Source organism: Pectinophora gossypiella, chromosome 15 (assembly GCF_024362695.1).
Source record: "Pectinophora gossypiella chromosome 15, ilPecGoss1.1, whole genome shotgun sequence".
Lineage (NCBI taxonomy): Eukaryota > Metazoa > Arthropoda > Insecta > Lepidoptera > Gelechiidae > Pectinophora > Pectinophora gossypiella.
The window spans coordinates 6,978,048-6,994,749 of NC_065418.1; the positions used below are offsets into that span (position 1 = coordinate 6,978,048).

At 35.0% G+C, this 16,702-nt stretch overlaps 1 protein-coding gene across 1 annotated transcript in view; it reads left to right on the plus strand.

Annotated features, from left to right (window-relative positions):
- Positions 1 to 16,702, plus strand: part of LOC126372936 (serine/threonine-protein kinase SIK2) — a 62,286-nt gene that overhangs the window by 11,836 nt on the left and 33,748 nt on the right. The window contains exon 2 of the mRNA XM_050018845.1: positions 5,017 to 5,133. Within this exon, the coding sequence (XP_049874802.1) occupies positions 5,017 to 5,133 (117 nt within the window). The remainder of the gene's footprint in view (positions 1 to 5,016; positions 5,134 to 16,702) is intronic.

Below are 16,702 nucleotides of genomic sequence, written 5' to 3' on the forward strand. Positions count from 1 at the left end.
AAACGACAAAGCACGAAATGACTACTTATGGAATTTTGAAAAAGCACACTGTGACGTCAAAAAAAAAGTGATAAAATGTCGGACTTATTATTACGTTTTTCTTGTTTAAAATTGATAAATATTTTTAATCTTATTATTTTAACAAAACAGAATCATATTACAATATGTTACAAATACTACCTCTACAAAATTACAAATTAAACATTAATACAATTAGAAATTAACAATTCAAGACCTTACGTGTCTAATCGTCAAATAATCCCCCCCGAGTTATTACAGGCGCAAAGGTCCCCATTACACTCGCCGCATTACCACGTTGTATGGCGATGGACAACCTTTGCACCAAGAAAGAGCCCGCACGCATATCGGACCCCCTCTCTCTTAACCTACAAAAAAAACAAAATGATAAATAGGTAAGTTAAATAGAAAAAACAAAATGTTTTTCGTTAGTTTTAGGTCTATCTTTATTTAGTAATCATAATTTCATTATTTATCTTGAACCTAGTAAACGACCAAGTTGGGATCTTGGTGATTCGTGATCAGGCGTTTCTTTATTACATTAGTTTCCGGAATTCACAGTAAGTACTTATTATAAAGGAAAATACGTCGAGAATTTTCGATGTTTGCAGAGTAAATTTACGCAGCGTCATTCTCTCTTGTAGACATTACTTGACGTGACTTATTGTAGATTTATCTCATAACATAACATAAACATAAATAGTCTATATACGTCCCACTGCTGGGCACATGCCTCCTCTCAATCAACCGGAGAGGGTATGGAGCATACTCCACCACGCTGCTCCACTGCGGGTTGGTGGAGGTGTTTTTACGGCTAATAGTGGGGACCAACGGCTTAACGTGCCCTCCGAAGCACGGAATCAACTTACTTTTTCGGACAATCAGGTGATTCAAGCCTGAAAAAGTCCTTACCAAACAAAGGACAGTCTCACAAAGTGATTTCGACAATGTCCCCATCGGGAGATTTATCTCAGAATTGTTTATTTAATCATCCCGCAATACAATAATAAGTATTTGTTAGTTTTATTCCAGGATCTAGTTCCCGTTTTAGAATTCAATTTCCGATTAAAATGTAGATGCCTTAGTAATTTAATCTGAATCAATAAGTACATTGACTATTTCAAAATATTAATGTTGTACTTATTGTGGTTGTTGCCCAATTAAAATTAAAGTAGTTGTAATCAAGAATTTTGATAATTACTGTTTAAACATAAGTGTTTATAATACTTAATGAGATACAACGAAACAATAATAGTTACGTGCAACAAATTACTATCTTATCTGTTTTTGGTCAATTTGTAATGAAAGATAGTAGGTATATAATATGTTTCTATTATATACTTAATAGTTTACGTAGTATATTAGTCTTCTCTATGCTACTAGTTTAGTATATATTCTAATAAGTATAAAACAAAGATAATGGCAAACAAAAGTTTACACTATAAAAAAAAACAACTTGAAACCAGGCGTGGTTTGATATATGACATATTTTGACATTTGATATACTTTGATATATATGATATACTTTGATATATATGATTGTTAATAGTTGATAATGATTGGTAAATAATAATTACCGCATGCCACAGATTCTTAACATTTTCATTTACTCGTATCATATATGATTTGATGCCCCAGAGAAAAGATCAAATAGATTATATTATTGAAGTAATTAAGCATATGCTAGCCGTCTTTGCCTCGTATTTCGTGAGATAATTACAACTTTCTGTAGAAAAGAAATGCTTCCATTACAAACTGGACTAAAGATTGAAATCCATTAGAGTACAATGATTTATCTCATCATTATGTATAGCAATTAGTGCATTTATTGCTTAACGAGTTAATATTTTTCTAACTAACCTATTTCCCATAGTCGTAGCGTTTTCGTATCTAGATGATAAATCTATTCAGTGAAGAATACAGTATCGCTGAGAAATATTTGATTCTTTTGTTTTTATAATACGTTTAATTAATACGTTTTTATAATACGGTCATAGGTGTAATCGTCCCAACAACTGAATCATAGTGGGCTCAGTTACCCATTATCAAATTAGAAAAGGGCAAACTCGTCCCTGGGCCCAGTTTAACACTGGGACGAGATGTCCCCTAAGCCGTATTTTTAATTAAAAATAAATACAGTAACAAAAACTACAATAAATGTACGAAAATATACTTCCTACGCTCGGAATAGAGTTTAAAAATACCTAATTACTCAGTTATTTCTAGATATACTTTTGATGGGAACCGACGAAACAATGACGAAAGAGAAACAAAACTAAAATTACAATGACTATAAAGGATAAATTATTCATGTGCTTACTTTAGTACATTTTCAGAAATATACCTATAGTTCAAATTAAGAACGTATTCACTCTTAGAAATAAATATGCTATTTCACTATAAGATATAACCGCATAAAGCCGAGGTCTCTAGACACAATAGTAAAACAATGGAGTTGATTTAAAAAAAATGGAGCGCTACGACCATAATAATTTGTAAGAAGATTTTTTACTAAAAATCGAATCTAGTTTTTATAGTTTAAATAATCTGAAATAGAGAATGTCGGTTATCAATCGAGCATTGTATAGTGATATTATTGGATGTAACATTATGATAAGCTGGTTAATCTGTCTCTGCGCAATATACATATACAGGGTGTTGGTAACATCGTAATGAATACTGAAGGGGATGATTCAGACCATGATTCAGAGTTAATATCATACGGAAATTTTCCTCACAAAATTCACGTTTTTATAAATTATTTTTAATTCAATAACTTTGCGAAGGAATATTCCACTTGATATCAACTCGGAATCATGATCTGAATCATCCCCCTAAGTATTTGTTACGGTGTCACTAAAAAGAAAAGTATATTTTTATTGTGCCGTTATTAATTACGACAAATGCACAAAATGGGGGAGAAGTTTTAGAGTTTGTGTCTGTCAAAATCTGCACCAATGTAAACAAATAAAAAAGTCAGCAAACGCAATCCTCTAGTAAACACTTTTGTCTAGAGTGTGTGCGACTATTGAGCTGCTTTGTTTTGGTGACGTAACAGTTGCGTAAGTTATCGGAACAATAAGGTCAATGTCAGAGCCTCTAAGAGCACTTCCACGTTGCATTTAGGTATTGTACTCACGCAGTTGGAACCGCATCGTATTTACTTTTGATTAGATCCACTACTTTATCTAATAACAATCATTGATAAGGTCAAACAAAAGGCAACAGTTACGTCCTTGTATATGATTTTTGCTAAAACGAAGTGATTATCTAATTATAATATGTATATATGTGTAAAATTGGATTTGTCGAACTTTTTCATTGATCAACAAAACTGTAAGCTAAGTTATCGTAAGACTTATGTTCAATGCTGGAAGGTTTGTAATAAAATAAATAAATAACATTTTAAAAGGCGATGTGACTCAATAGAGGTAGGTATCCAAAACAGGTATGAATATTTTGAGTAAATGTTATAAAATCATACCTATGAATAAATAAAAAAAACCTTTGCTCACGTGTTAGCACACGCGTCGTGACGAGTTCCTCTACGCAGATAACTTTCTGGGTCAGGATTTCTCAACTAAGTGTCGTGATTGTGAAATATTTAAAATGTCAGTTCTATAGAGAACAAAGGTTTTATGGGTCGTGACGTCAATCGTATTGTTTGTTTAATAACTACGTTTCGAACTTTAATGTGTTTATGATTGGACGCCCGTCAAGCCATTCCTACGTCAACTATTAAGAGAACCTTTGTATTATAATAAAAATCAAAGGTAGTTTACGTACCTACTGATATTACATAGTCAATAGTTAGTCCCAGCGTATCCAATAGACCCATAATTAGGTACTTAAATATGTATCCGAAAATGTTACCTCTAAGAGCTTTTTATCTCCCACTGGAATAGAGATAGTTTCCAAGCGACGAGCGCTACTAAAAGCTCATTCCTAATTTGGTCCGGTCCGCGTCCAGATAATGTGCGATCCTTGTGATCTCATAAACGTCCCAAGGGCCGGCTTTCTCCGATTTTGCAATAATGCCTTTAACACGCTTATTTCGCCTTTCCATCCTTCTGTACCTTTCCATTGACTCCTAGCGGGGGCGACCGTTCAATCACGCCAATTGGCTCAATGGTTGGGGTATGTGACGCTGGTTTGACGTCAGAACCTCTTTGTTTGTCTGGTGGAAACATCGAATTACTAACGGCATTCGTTCATTGCCATGAGAAAAAATGTCCAGGTCACGCTGATAACAATGGATGGTTGGTGTAGGCAACGTCGGTTGGCTCGCCAGAGCTGAACCAACAACATTTGCATGTTAGTAGCACGGTGTTGTTCGAGTGCTCTATGTTGACGTTTCCAAGTTGGACCGGACAAGTTGGTTTGGTTGGTTTATCGGAAACTACGTGAATATAACATTTTATGCAAAGTTTCATTATGCTATTCAATTTATTCAGATTTCAGTCACCCTCCTATTTAGCAGCCTTTAGAAACAATTGTTATTAAATAATAAAGGAAAGAGAAACCGTGTTTGCTTAACAAACAAAATAATGAAATTGTATAAATACTGTGGTTTTCCGATTACGATTACAATGACCACTACATTATAAATAAACACGTGCATTATTACAACGTAAGTTGAAACACAATTTATCCAGAAAAAAGTGGGTTTATCCAATATTCAATCCGACCTTGGAGAGGCCCACATTAAATTTTTCACCTGAAAACTAACGCCGGCCGAGAATTCCGCGCCTTAGCATACTGTAATGTCCTAACCAAACTAGGGATCACAAATTGATTTTTGTTATATGTCCCCACCGGGATTAGAACCCGGGACCTCCGGTTCGTGAGACCAACGCTCAAACACTGGACCACAGAGGCCGTTTTATGTTAGAGTGCTCTAAGCGAGTGCTGACTATATCAAACTCGAAGTTATGAAACCATCGTGTATCATAATAATGGTGATTGATTATTTATTAACAATTTTTTTTGTTGTTGCAGGTAGCCATTAAGATAATAGATAAATCGCAACTAGACGCCAGCAATCTTCAGAAGGTCTACCGCGAGGTGGACATCATGAAGAGATTGGACCATCCTCATATAATTAAGCTTTATCAGGTATGTTAACTATTATATTACTTACATACAACCTACACGTGTATGCTATTGCTGGTTTCGATTTACATAACGTAACAGCCTACTCTATGGGTGATAAAAAGAAATTAATTCTACTCTGGTAACTAATCTGCACAATGTAAGGTAGAGTTGGCTGCCTCTTTAACTAGGACACGTGTAATTTAGTGTCGAAATAAGCAAAATAGGCATGGCATTAATCAATCGTAGAGTAAAGAGGAATTTCTTAAGCGTTTGGCGCTTTTACCTTTCTTTTCTGTTCCAAGATATCTCACATACAAAGATCAGGTGGGCTAAAAAGGCCATATTGAAGCAATTCATCTAAAAAAAGCTATATTGTTATTTGACGTTTGTTATCATTGCGCGCTTATTATTAAATGTGCAAATGTCAAATTGTAATATTGATTTTTAGATGAATTGTTTAAATGTGTCATTTTCAATCGCACTGTGCACAAAATCACACATTTGTACTATTCTCCAAACTTTCTAAAGATACGAAAAACAATCTTGATAAAGTAAAGAAAAACGGAGCGAGAACAATTGTTAAAATATGCAAGTTGTTGGAGTGAGTTGCCCATATCGAAGGTGCTTTCGATGAATGATTTAAGATGATCGATGCGATAGCCTTATTCCGAGGAAAAGAAGGTTAAGCTATATACTTCATCACAAAACGATTCGAGCGATTTAAAAATAAACTTCGTTCCTTTTATAAAGAGAAAAGGCACAGGCGCCTAATGACGTAAATGGATTAATGGCGTCATAGACTGGACTACACAACTAAGTATAAAAGGACGCAGTATAATAACGTTAGGTACCTGCTAGTTTGTTGACCTCCTATGACGTGAAATAGACTGGTAATTTCAATCTGCATATTGTAATTAAATATTGCGACCAAGATAATCGAAATTGCATGTAAAAAATAATAAAGAAGAAAAGGATATATGTTGCTGAAATGATAAATTTATGGTTATGAAACATAATTGATATTTTTTTTTATTGATTGAAATATTTTAGATTATAAGTCCCCGTTGTTTCTATGGTTATTATTCCACTGAAATTAAACGAATTTTACGATTGAAATGCTAGCAAACATATACTTAGGTACCTACTTACTTATGAACGTCGTCGTTTGTCATTTATAGTTCAGTCGTCAATTGTTTTTGGAATCGTCACCTAATTGGTTTTAAATCGATTATCGATAACGATAATCGATCGACGTCCATAATATTAGTAGATATTGAGGTATAACTTGTAATCACTGCCATTTGCACTTATCTTGGACTTTGTATCATCGGAAGATTTTAAGGCTGTATTTATATATACCTATAGTTTTACCGCTGACGTGAATGAATATTTTAAGGTGGATGTCAAGGGTCTTTGGCAGCTCCTAAGCCTTGACACCAGGGCTGATGAGCTTGGTAATCCACATCACAACCCACACTTCTCATCAAAAATATCTAACCACCAAGATTTTGTTTCATAAAGATTAACATATTAAATACGAGTATTAGGAATAACAAATAAATATCATTTTACAGTTGATATTATAAAGTTTTTAATTTGTAATGTTAATGTTCGAATTTCGAAATTGAAACGTGTTTTTTGACCAAAAATTCGGGAGTATTACGATTTTTGATAAGAAACTTTTTTGCACTGCCAGTTGGTGAAAGAACAACGGGTCTGGTGGACCTGAGATAGTTTAAAAAATATATATATATTTTTGAATTCTCTTCATTTGCCTGATGGTCAATGCGGCCAAAAAACCACGGAGATCATCATGTGGATGGAAGGTTTTTGAGGTTTTCCTAATGTGTGCTTGGTGACCACAAAATTAGAAGCGGTAAAAAGAAATTTTGCCTGAACCCGCTAGTTGACAGCGGAACTAATACTTGCGAATTTACTTGCTCACTTGATGGAGCGTTCACATTCCGTGACACATGACTTGGTTGAATGGCATGGGTTATTACCCTGGATTTACAGTTAAACCGTTACCCGTTACTTGCACTGCTATTGCAAATATTCTCTAAAGCTTTCAATCGGTCAAATAGCCATGAAATCAAAGCAAACAATTTTTGCACGAATTTCTGATCATATTTTATGGTCTTACTCCGTTTTAGAAGGCTGTTCATAATCCATTTATTTTTAAGTTAGTTATAAGTAGTTTATTATATTAAGTCTCTAGGAAGCTATTGTTTACTCACTTATTTATATCTTGGTTGTACATGTTTAATATGGTGTGCAATAAATACTTTGACTTTGACTTTGAAAAACATTTAATATAAAAAAACCATTATTTTTATTTATATTATAATTTGTTTATTACATAACATAAACAGCCTATATTACGTCCTACTGCTGGGCACAGGCCTCCCCTCAATCAACCAGAGGGGGTATGGAGTATACTCCACCATACTGCTCCACTGCGGGTTGGTGGTGATTCAAGCCTGCAAAGTCCTTACAAAACAAAGGAGTCTCATAAAATGTATTCCTAAATGTCCCCATCAATGTCGAATCCGGATCTCCAGATCGTGAGTCTAACGCTCTAACCACTAGATCATGGATGTTGTTATTTGCTTATTATTAGGAAATATTTTATTACATAATATTATAAGTTAATAACAAAAAAACAATGTCATAGTAAGATCTCCTTACTCAAGTAAGCCTAAATTGAGGCAATATATTAAGTTTTCCGTAAGCAACTATTGGCCATATCCCGAATAATTCAATAAAATCCTTTACAGCTTAGTATAAAATAGGTATGTCGTTGCGTAGAGTGGAAGACTTATGACCGCCCTTGCATTTCCAATATGATCGAATCAGACGGTATCAGGGCTTCAATAAGGTAAAGGAGTCGTTTTGAGAAATATGAACTTTGCTATGTTATCATAATATAATGTCATTTTGCCTTGAGATAGGCGCCGTAAACGAGTGTGTGCTTGCTTCACATTTCCAAGGGATGCGTCTACGACTATTTTAAAATGCAACAACAAATTAAAATGATGGGAAGATGAACTTAACAACTATCAAAAACAAAAATAAAAAAGATGTCTTTATCTTTCTTTTTTATATGACGACGTAAAGACGTGCGTTTGGCGATGACTAAATAAAATACGCAATTCACAAATGACAATCGAAAACCTGAAAACAGATTACTAGAACGCAACAGGGAACCCAAAAGGGAAAGTCGATAAGCCTTTCCTGTTACCCAGAAAAAATAAACGAAAGCAATATTTATTTGACGGCCGTCAACCCTAATCCTCGAAGAATCAAGAAAGCGGCTTGGAATTTTGTGTACCGAATGTTCTTGACGTCAGCCCAAGGAACGTGGATGAAAACCGTTTTTACGTACAATGAGAGCATATAAGACAGTTTACGTCACAAAATGAGTTGTAGTAGGTGTTTGCATGCTTCACACTCGTATATCATGATAGAAATTAGAACATAAACCGGCGTAGGCATGCGTGAGCCGAGTGCTTTCAATTTTTGGAGGGGGTATGCGTGAGTTCATTGCGTCTGTATTTACAATTATAAAAAAATATACATATATATGTAGCATTGCACTTAGAAAAAGCGTCGTTGACGTCACTAACTGACGTATCTAAAACTTTTGCCAAATCTGATTTGCATCTTTTGCTATTGCTAATAAGACACAAATTATTTTAGCAAAACATTGCAGTTATGTCGTTTTGCAAAGTCAGCCACGAAAGCACACGAGATATTTATTCTGTACCTGAATAAGCTACTTATATAGAAGTATACATTCACATAACATAAGCTCACGGGTATATCCCGATTGGAGTAGACGGAGGTAGGTATATCTATCGCAAGAAGAAATATATATAAGTACCCCACCTCACAGAGCTTTCTGATAGACCTTTTTGTTTCTGTTTCTGTGTGAATTTACATTTGAGTAGATATATTTACATACATAGTAATTTATTCTTGGTGAATGGCAGAATCAATAGTTCAACAAACACTGCTAAATTCAACGCTAATATAGCCTCTATTCTACAGCATTACTCTAGTTCCAAATTATTCCCCTGCAAACTGATTGATATTAGATTCATTAAATATTTATCAATAGATATATTACCTGCATGTTGGCGATCTAAATGTCTGCTGTGCAAGATTGCACATTGCATACTCACGCATAATTTTCGAAGTCATTACACCAATTATCATAATTAAATACTCGTAATAAATACTCCATATACGTCTGTTTGCATAGTTTAACTAGTATTTAATACTAGTTACGAAAGAAATACAGGATTCTTATATAAACTGTTCGTCCTAAAAATAACTTGATTGTGCACTTTAGATGCTTACTCGAGTTTTTTTTTTGAAACTGGGAGTTTTCTGTCCTCCTTTTGCATTTTATAGCAAATAAACGCAATAAAGAGCTTGTTCATCATAATTAAGTCTTCCATGACATGAAAATTACATAGACCGTTTTCAATTCAGCAGGTATTAAATACACAAGTTAGTAGGTAATTAATTGTTTAATTAATTTCTCCACGGTGAAAGAAGAGCTCCATAGCCACAATGAACGTGGGTGGAATACGTAGAAATAAATAAGGATAGTCGTAGGAGTTTCATATACAGATGTACTGATTGGCTGCTAACACTTTCATGACTTTCTCTTATGCCTTTATTTAGCAACTAATGACTACGTGCTGGTAATAAAAAAACTAGAAATCGAGAGTGTTTCAGCTCTAATGATCTATTGTTTCACGTCTGTTATTAAACAAACACGTATTCGACACCTCGAATAATAGGCATGTTATTGTGGGTCGTGATAGTCTAGCTAATGGTTGACGCCGCTTCTTGGTCGCAGGTTCAAATCCCATTTAGGTCCGTTCAGATTCCTTTTTCGGATCCACATATTGGTTGCTATGTATAGGTTGGTAAATCACGCGCTTTAGCAGTAAGAGGGACATCGTAAGATTTTAAAAGATTCAACGTCTTAAGAAGTTGTTATACTAACCGGCAGAATACTGTGGTGGAGTATCTTCCACAACCCTTTCGGGTGGTAGTTCTATTGTGTGGGTTGTTAGGTGGGTTTCCAACCTTAACAGCCCTGGTGTCAGGGTTATTACTGAGCAGCCAAAGGACCTATGGCTCATGTAACGACTATGTACTTACATCAGTAAGTAATAACCTGTAGTGTGAAGTGCATAAGCTGTTTATGTATTGTACCTTCTTTCTGAGTGAGTGGTGACGGGGGAAGCAGGTGACGCATTAACCGTAGATAATAGTGACGACAATCGATTAGAAGAGCGCTCCTACTACACCGTGCGAACACTTCAGTACTTGGGTCATTAGTTAGTCACGTGTGCCACACTGTAACAATTGAGGACTAGAAGTGAATTAGCAGCATGATAAAATGATAAGCCACGTAAGACCATATTGAAACTTTGGAAAAATATTATCGATAGGTATCCATCCGTTTAGAGCATCACTGTAGGATGAAGGAAGTATGAATCATTTAAGTCAATACTCGCAGTGTGCAGATCAGTCCCCGCGGCATAGTAAGCACGCCGCGCGCGGTGTGAATTATATCGAGGGTTTCGACCAACAGCCGTAGGTACGTCGCTAATGAGGGATTTTCCAATCGGCGTTCCCCAAAAACACGATAGATGGCGTTGTTAAGTTTTTCTTCGTTTAAACTTCTAATTTCATGGATAACAGACATATGCATCTTTTATCTTTGTTTTTGGGTAAAAATGATGACCATTTTTATTACACCAAGGTACAATTACAACTTCCATCCATTAATATTCTGATCAAAATAAAAAGAAACAAGGAATATAGGTAGCAACATCATTCTATACATAATTTGATCCAAATATCAAGCAACAACTAGTTTTATATAATATGCTTCTGCCATTACATTATATTTTTGATATATTTTATTACTTTAAAAGTGAATAACGCCATCTATCGTGAGTTTGGGGAACGTCGATTGGAAAGTTTGTGACATGACCGATGACGAACTCATCACGTGGATCCACACACGGATCAAAAGCAATACTTCCGTTACAATTTGCTTTGCGTTTGTTAAACGCTTTAAGTACATTATTCTCAACTTATCACGTGTTTCGGTACTGGAATTATTAAAGGCTTCCACTGGAAATTTGCTATTACAAATAGCCAATAAGAGTAGTCACGTTGACTTCACGCTATTGACGACCCTATATAACTGAGTTCAAGGTTACATTGGTAATGAACTATTGTGACGACTATTTGTCTTTCGATCATGGAATCAAGGGTTACCATGGAGTTAAACTACAATTATGTAGTACTAGCTTTTGCTTGCGGCTTCGCTCGCGTTAATTTCGGGGTAACATCGTTCCCCTTTCCTAATGTTCCAAATTTTAGCATCCTACCTTGAAAACTGCGCTAAACATAAAATATTTTTTTAATTATTTTTTTTTTATTAGTCACAAATAGTCCGCATGCAAATTTTTAGGTTTCTGCCTTGAAAATGGCGGAATGCTCCATACAAACTTCCACCCTCCATTTTAGGGAAGCGGGGAGTTGGAAAGAGACAAAAAGTAGCCAATGTCCACCTCTTCAACTATCTCCACTTAAAATAATCACGTTAACACGTCGCTACGTTTTGCCATGAAAGACGGACAAACAAACAGACAGACCCACACATACACTTTCCCATTTATTAAATATTAGTATGGATGTATTCGCGTTGAACGGTTTAAAACTTTCAAACGATAATACACGTATAGTATAACGTAAATTAACCAACTGAAAGGATTTATATTACGTTTCCTTATTTTTTTTTGTTTCTGGCACAGTTTTAGAGAATCTTATTCCATTAAATTCCTGAAAAGTATCTACTTACCTACAGAGTGGCGCGGACTAAATGGAAAAGTTTTGTTTAGAAAATTGTACGTAGTTTTTTAGAGCTTCTGGGTTTCTCTTTGCACCTGCGCTGCGCTGTATTCTAGTGCAATCCATTTAACTCAATTGACTGACATTGGACAGTTGCATGTGTGCCATGCAATGAACTAGTTTTTAGAAATTCCACACAATTTCAAATATTCATCGAAGGGTATTTCGTTTTCATTTATTGTAGAGTGCACGTCTACAATAAATGAAACGTTATATAACATAGCGAAAAAACAATGTAACAAGGAAAAAATATGAATACAAAAGATTAAGCTGATTTCCATACAAAGCCTCAGGCGCCTAACGACAGTCTTAACATCAAGATGTTCATGAAATATATAAAAACAAAGAAAATGAAAATATTACTTGTGTGTGTAAGTACTAAGTTTACGTTAGTAGTTTTCATAGTCACACTCAAAGAGAATACTTATGATTAACTACCTTTTAGTCACACTCATAAGACCTAGCCTTAAAAATACGCGCTGTCAAACTGCGAACCAATCGAACTGCGGATTTTAATTTAAACCTTAAAATGAAGAGCACTTTGTCATCTCGTCTTTTGTCATCGGACAGGTCAGGTCCCTAATGCCCTCCATTCACTACAGCCTTCATGTTGCCAGGCTTCTTTTTATGAACGTGACATAATAAATATTCAATAATAAATCGCTTTAGGAACAAAACCGTGCGGTGCCTTTTTTAGTATTGTGAGTGTCGAATCAATTTAGCTAATGTTATAACATAAATCATTAGAAACTTGTTTCTTCGATCACAACAGATATGACGTGTGTGATCGGGGAAACATTAATTAAATAATCAGATTCAATGATAAAATACTGGATACAGCCACGACTCTCGAAATACGAAGTACTTTTGTTCTTATCTCTTAAGAGGATGAAATTATAGTACATTATATACCCACGAATATTCTTGTTTCACAGTTATGTTATTTTTGAAATGTTTTTAATTCATGTGTAAGATGACCTTGTAATGTGGAACAACTAACATAAGTACCTACTTAATTATAAATAGGCGAAGTTTTGGTAAATCTTATACAAAATAAACAAGTTACCAAACAACTAATTCAATTAACGACATCACAAACAAATTATTTTTTTCTACGAGAAAATCGTTCAAAATAATACTTCGTTACTACAAAATATTCTCAAATTTATAAATTCATAAATAAACTTTTAGTTATAACGCGTGGTTGATATTTTTATTAGGTAATGACACATTTTCCATCGAATCTAATCCTATCTCGCAGTAAATAGTCTCCTAGTGATCAATAAATCATAGAGTAAGTAACTGAAAAACAGTCGCAAATAGGTCACAGTAAACAATACGTTTCTTACAATTGGAACAATGATGGTTTCATAATGTGGTTTCACAACGGCTGCATGAATGGCTTGCATGTTTGACTCAATGGTCGAAGCTACAAACACTGTGAGAACTGTTTTTACTTGACCTTAAGAACGGGAAGAGAACGCTTCCGGTCGGTTTGTCTGTTATACCTAAGCAATTAAACACATCCGCCGATTCAGCGGCGGTATAATGAGGCAAATGCTATTGATTATACCTACCGTATAGCTTGTTTGTGTATAATGCTGTTCGAATGTACGGATGCCTTTACCGGGATCCGCCGGGGTTTGTCAATGCTACCGGAGTGACGTCAACACAGCTAACACGCGTTTTAACACAGAACACAGCTATTTTATTAATCGGAGGAAGTAGGTACGCTGCTCTACTAAAGGTTTACTAGCATCAGGACTAATCAATTATTCACTTGTCGGGTTTCAGGCTGTCTCAAATTGACCGTCGCTTTTACGCGTTGATTATAGCGAATTCTACATAACACGCTTACTTAAATCTAAATTATTTTGTGTTTATTACATTTATATTAACGGCGTCCGTGGTCCAGTGTTTGAGCGTTAGGCTCACGATCCGGAGGTCCCGGGTTCGAATCCCGGTGCGGAAATATCACAAAAATCACTTTGTATTCCCTGGTTTGGTTAGGACATTACAGGCTGATCACCTGATTGTCCAAAAGTAAGATGATCCGTGCTTCGGAAGGCACGTTAAGTACGTAGTCGTTACATGAGTCATGTCAGGAGCCTATGGCGGCTCAATAATAATCCTGACACCAGGGTTGATGGGGTTGGTAGGTAAACCACCTCACAACCCACACGAGAGAAGACAAGATTACATTTACAAATTGAACCATGAATTTAGCTTTAATTTCCTTGAAATATACCTAATTGGAACTTATAATCGAATTCGTTTGGGGAAAAGTTATTTCTATATTGTAGCGTGGTTTACAAGTTTGATACTTGAAAAAATATTGTTAAGTTGATCATTTTATCAAACGACTTAAGAAAGTATGGCGTTCAGTATTAAGTGTGATCTCTCAATCTTCAAATTCCATAAGGTTGAATTGTTAAATAAACGCAAGCATGAAGTGGAGGTGTGATGCGCGAGCTATGCAGACAGACAGACAACAGTGAGTCACATTCTTAGATATTTATAGTGGCGGTTTACATTTTTACATCGCTCGCGCCATCGGGTCACGGGCACGGCCTAACACGAAACGAACGAAAACATTTTCGCTTAAAAACAAATATTAGCTTGTTCCGTGGCTTTGTTCGTACGTAATTCACTGTCGTCTTTCTCACTATTATTCTGAAGAAATGTTGATTTATGTGCTTGATTGATTCATTTTACTGTTGACGCAAGCAAATAATATATAAGTAATACGTTTATGAAAGTCTTAACGTTACAAGGCGTAACGTTATGTATGTGTAGGTACCTATATACACATACATACATAACGTTACGTGTGTTTCTATCTCATGTATTCCTACTCCAATGGGCCTACCCATTCTACTTACTTACTTAGATATATGAAAATTTTAGGTAAATATTAAATCAATTTCCACAATCCTGTGTGTGTTAACAAAATACTATGTAGGCAAGTAGCTATGTGACGTAACTACGAGATGATGTTAATACTACCCCTATGTGGGTCTACATGATGCTAACCAAGTACGCTAAATCCGCCCATTTCATGTTATTAGAATGTGTGATTTGGTGCGTAGTCCCTATATGCTAATTTTGGCTGCGGACATCAATTTTCCAGCTTCATTCAGTATACAAATTGGGCGAAATAATTGTGGAGGGGTAAATATAGTTTCGACAATATTAACTGTTAGTGGTAAGAATTATTAGTGAGGTTGATCTTATACATCATGTGAGAGAAATCTATCTACACACAGGGTGTTAGTGACATCGTAACGTAAACTTTAAGGGATGGTTCAGTTCATGATTCTGAGTTATATCAAGTAGAGTAGTTTCCGTCGCAAAAGTATGGAACTGAAAATAAACTTAACTTTTAAATATATAAACCACAAACTTTTCATGAATTTTCCGACAGGAAAATCCACTTGATATCAACTCGGAATCATGGTCTGACATCCCCCTCATTCGTTACTAAATTTATAGTTAGGTTACAAGCAAACCTCCCATCACCTGATTCAATTAATCAAGAGTAATTAATATGCATCAAGCCTAAGATAACATTATATAAATTGAAACTCATGTAAGCGATAGATACCTTAGGGCTATCAAGCAGAACTAAAAACCATATTATAGAAATTGCCTGGCGGTAAAAAGAAAGAAGAAAAGAGAAATATATTTAGCTAGTAGGTAATAATTCCATACAATGTCAAAATGAGGATGAGATCCGCAAATGTCCACAATTTCCTTAATGTTCCGAAAGTTTTGTCCAAGTTCGGCCATCAATATTCATTTTGTGAATGGTCGGGAAATTGCCTAACTTTGATAAGTACCTATAGGACCTCGAGGCAAGTGATAAACTTCCAAAATTATTCTTCTTGTTTTGAATGTCCATCTAAGGATTTCACAATAGCTAATAACACACCTAGATTATTGATTGAAGATCTCGTACGTTTTATCGGGTTATCTGTGCTAAAGTGTTATACACCTGTTGGTTGAATGAAAAGCGACATCGGAAAATAGAATAATTATTACTAGTTTGATAATTATATATTTTTTTATGATTTTCCTTGTATGCGATGACAATGTAGTTTTTATTAGTATTAAAACGCGACTTTTAAATGATTCTTTGATAAAATTTCACGCATTTGTAAAATTTCCAACACGTAATATATAAAAATATATTACGTGTTGGACTGGAAATAAAGAAAGAATGATGTCTTCTGATGGCCCATGTATGGGGCGTAAGTTATGTAACTACTCATTTAGTTTATCGCACACTAGAAGACAATGTAGACAGAATTAGTACAAATAAACTTGACAAAAACATACATATTCTTTCTAAAAGTATATTTATACTTTTAAATAGACATTTTTCAAAAATCTTGGGTCGAAGCATTAGTCGGAAACATAACTACTAAGATTTTGTAGGAAACCGTATGCAATTGTATTGCACCATCCCGCGCTCCAATACATAAAGTTCTTTCACCCTAAGGTTGCCTGGCAGAAAATGCTGTTTAGCAATAAGGCCGCCTATTGTGCTTATTTTATTCGCATGTACATGTCCTTTACTTATGTCTTTGTGCAATAAATAATTATTGATTGATTACGTTTAATTTCGGAAAATATCCACTTTATC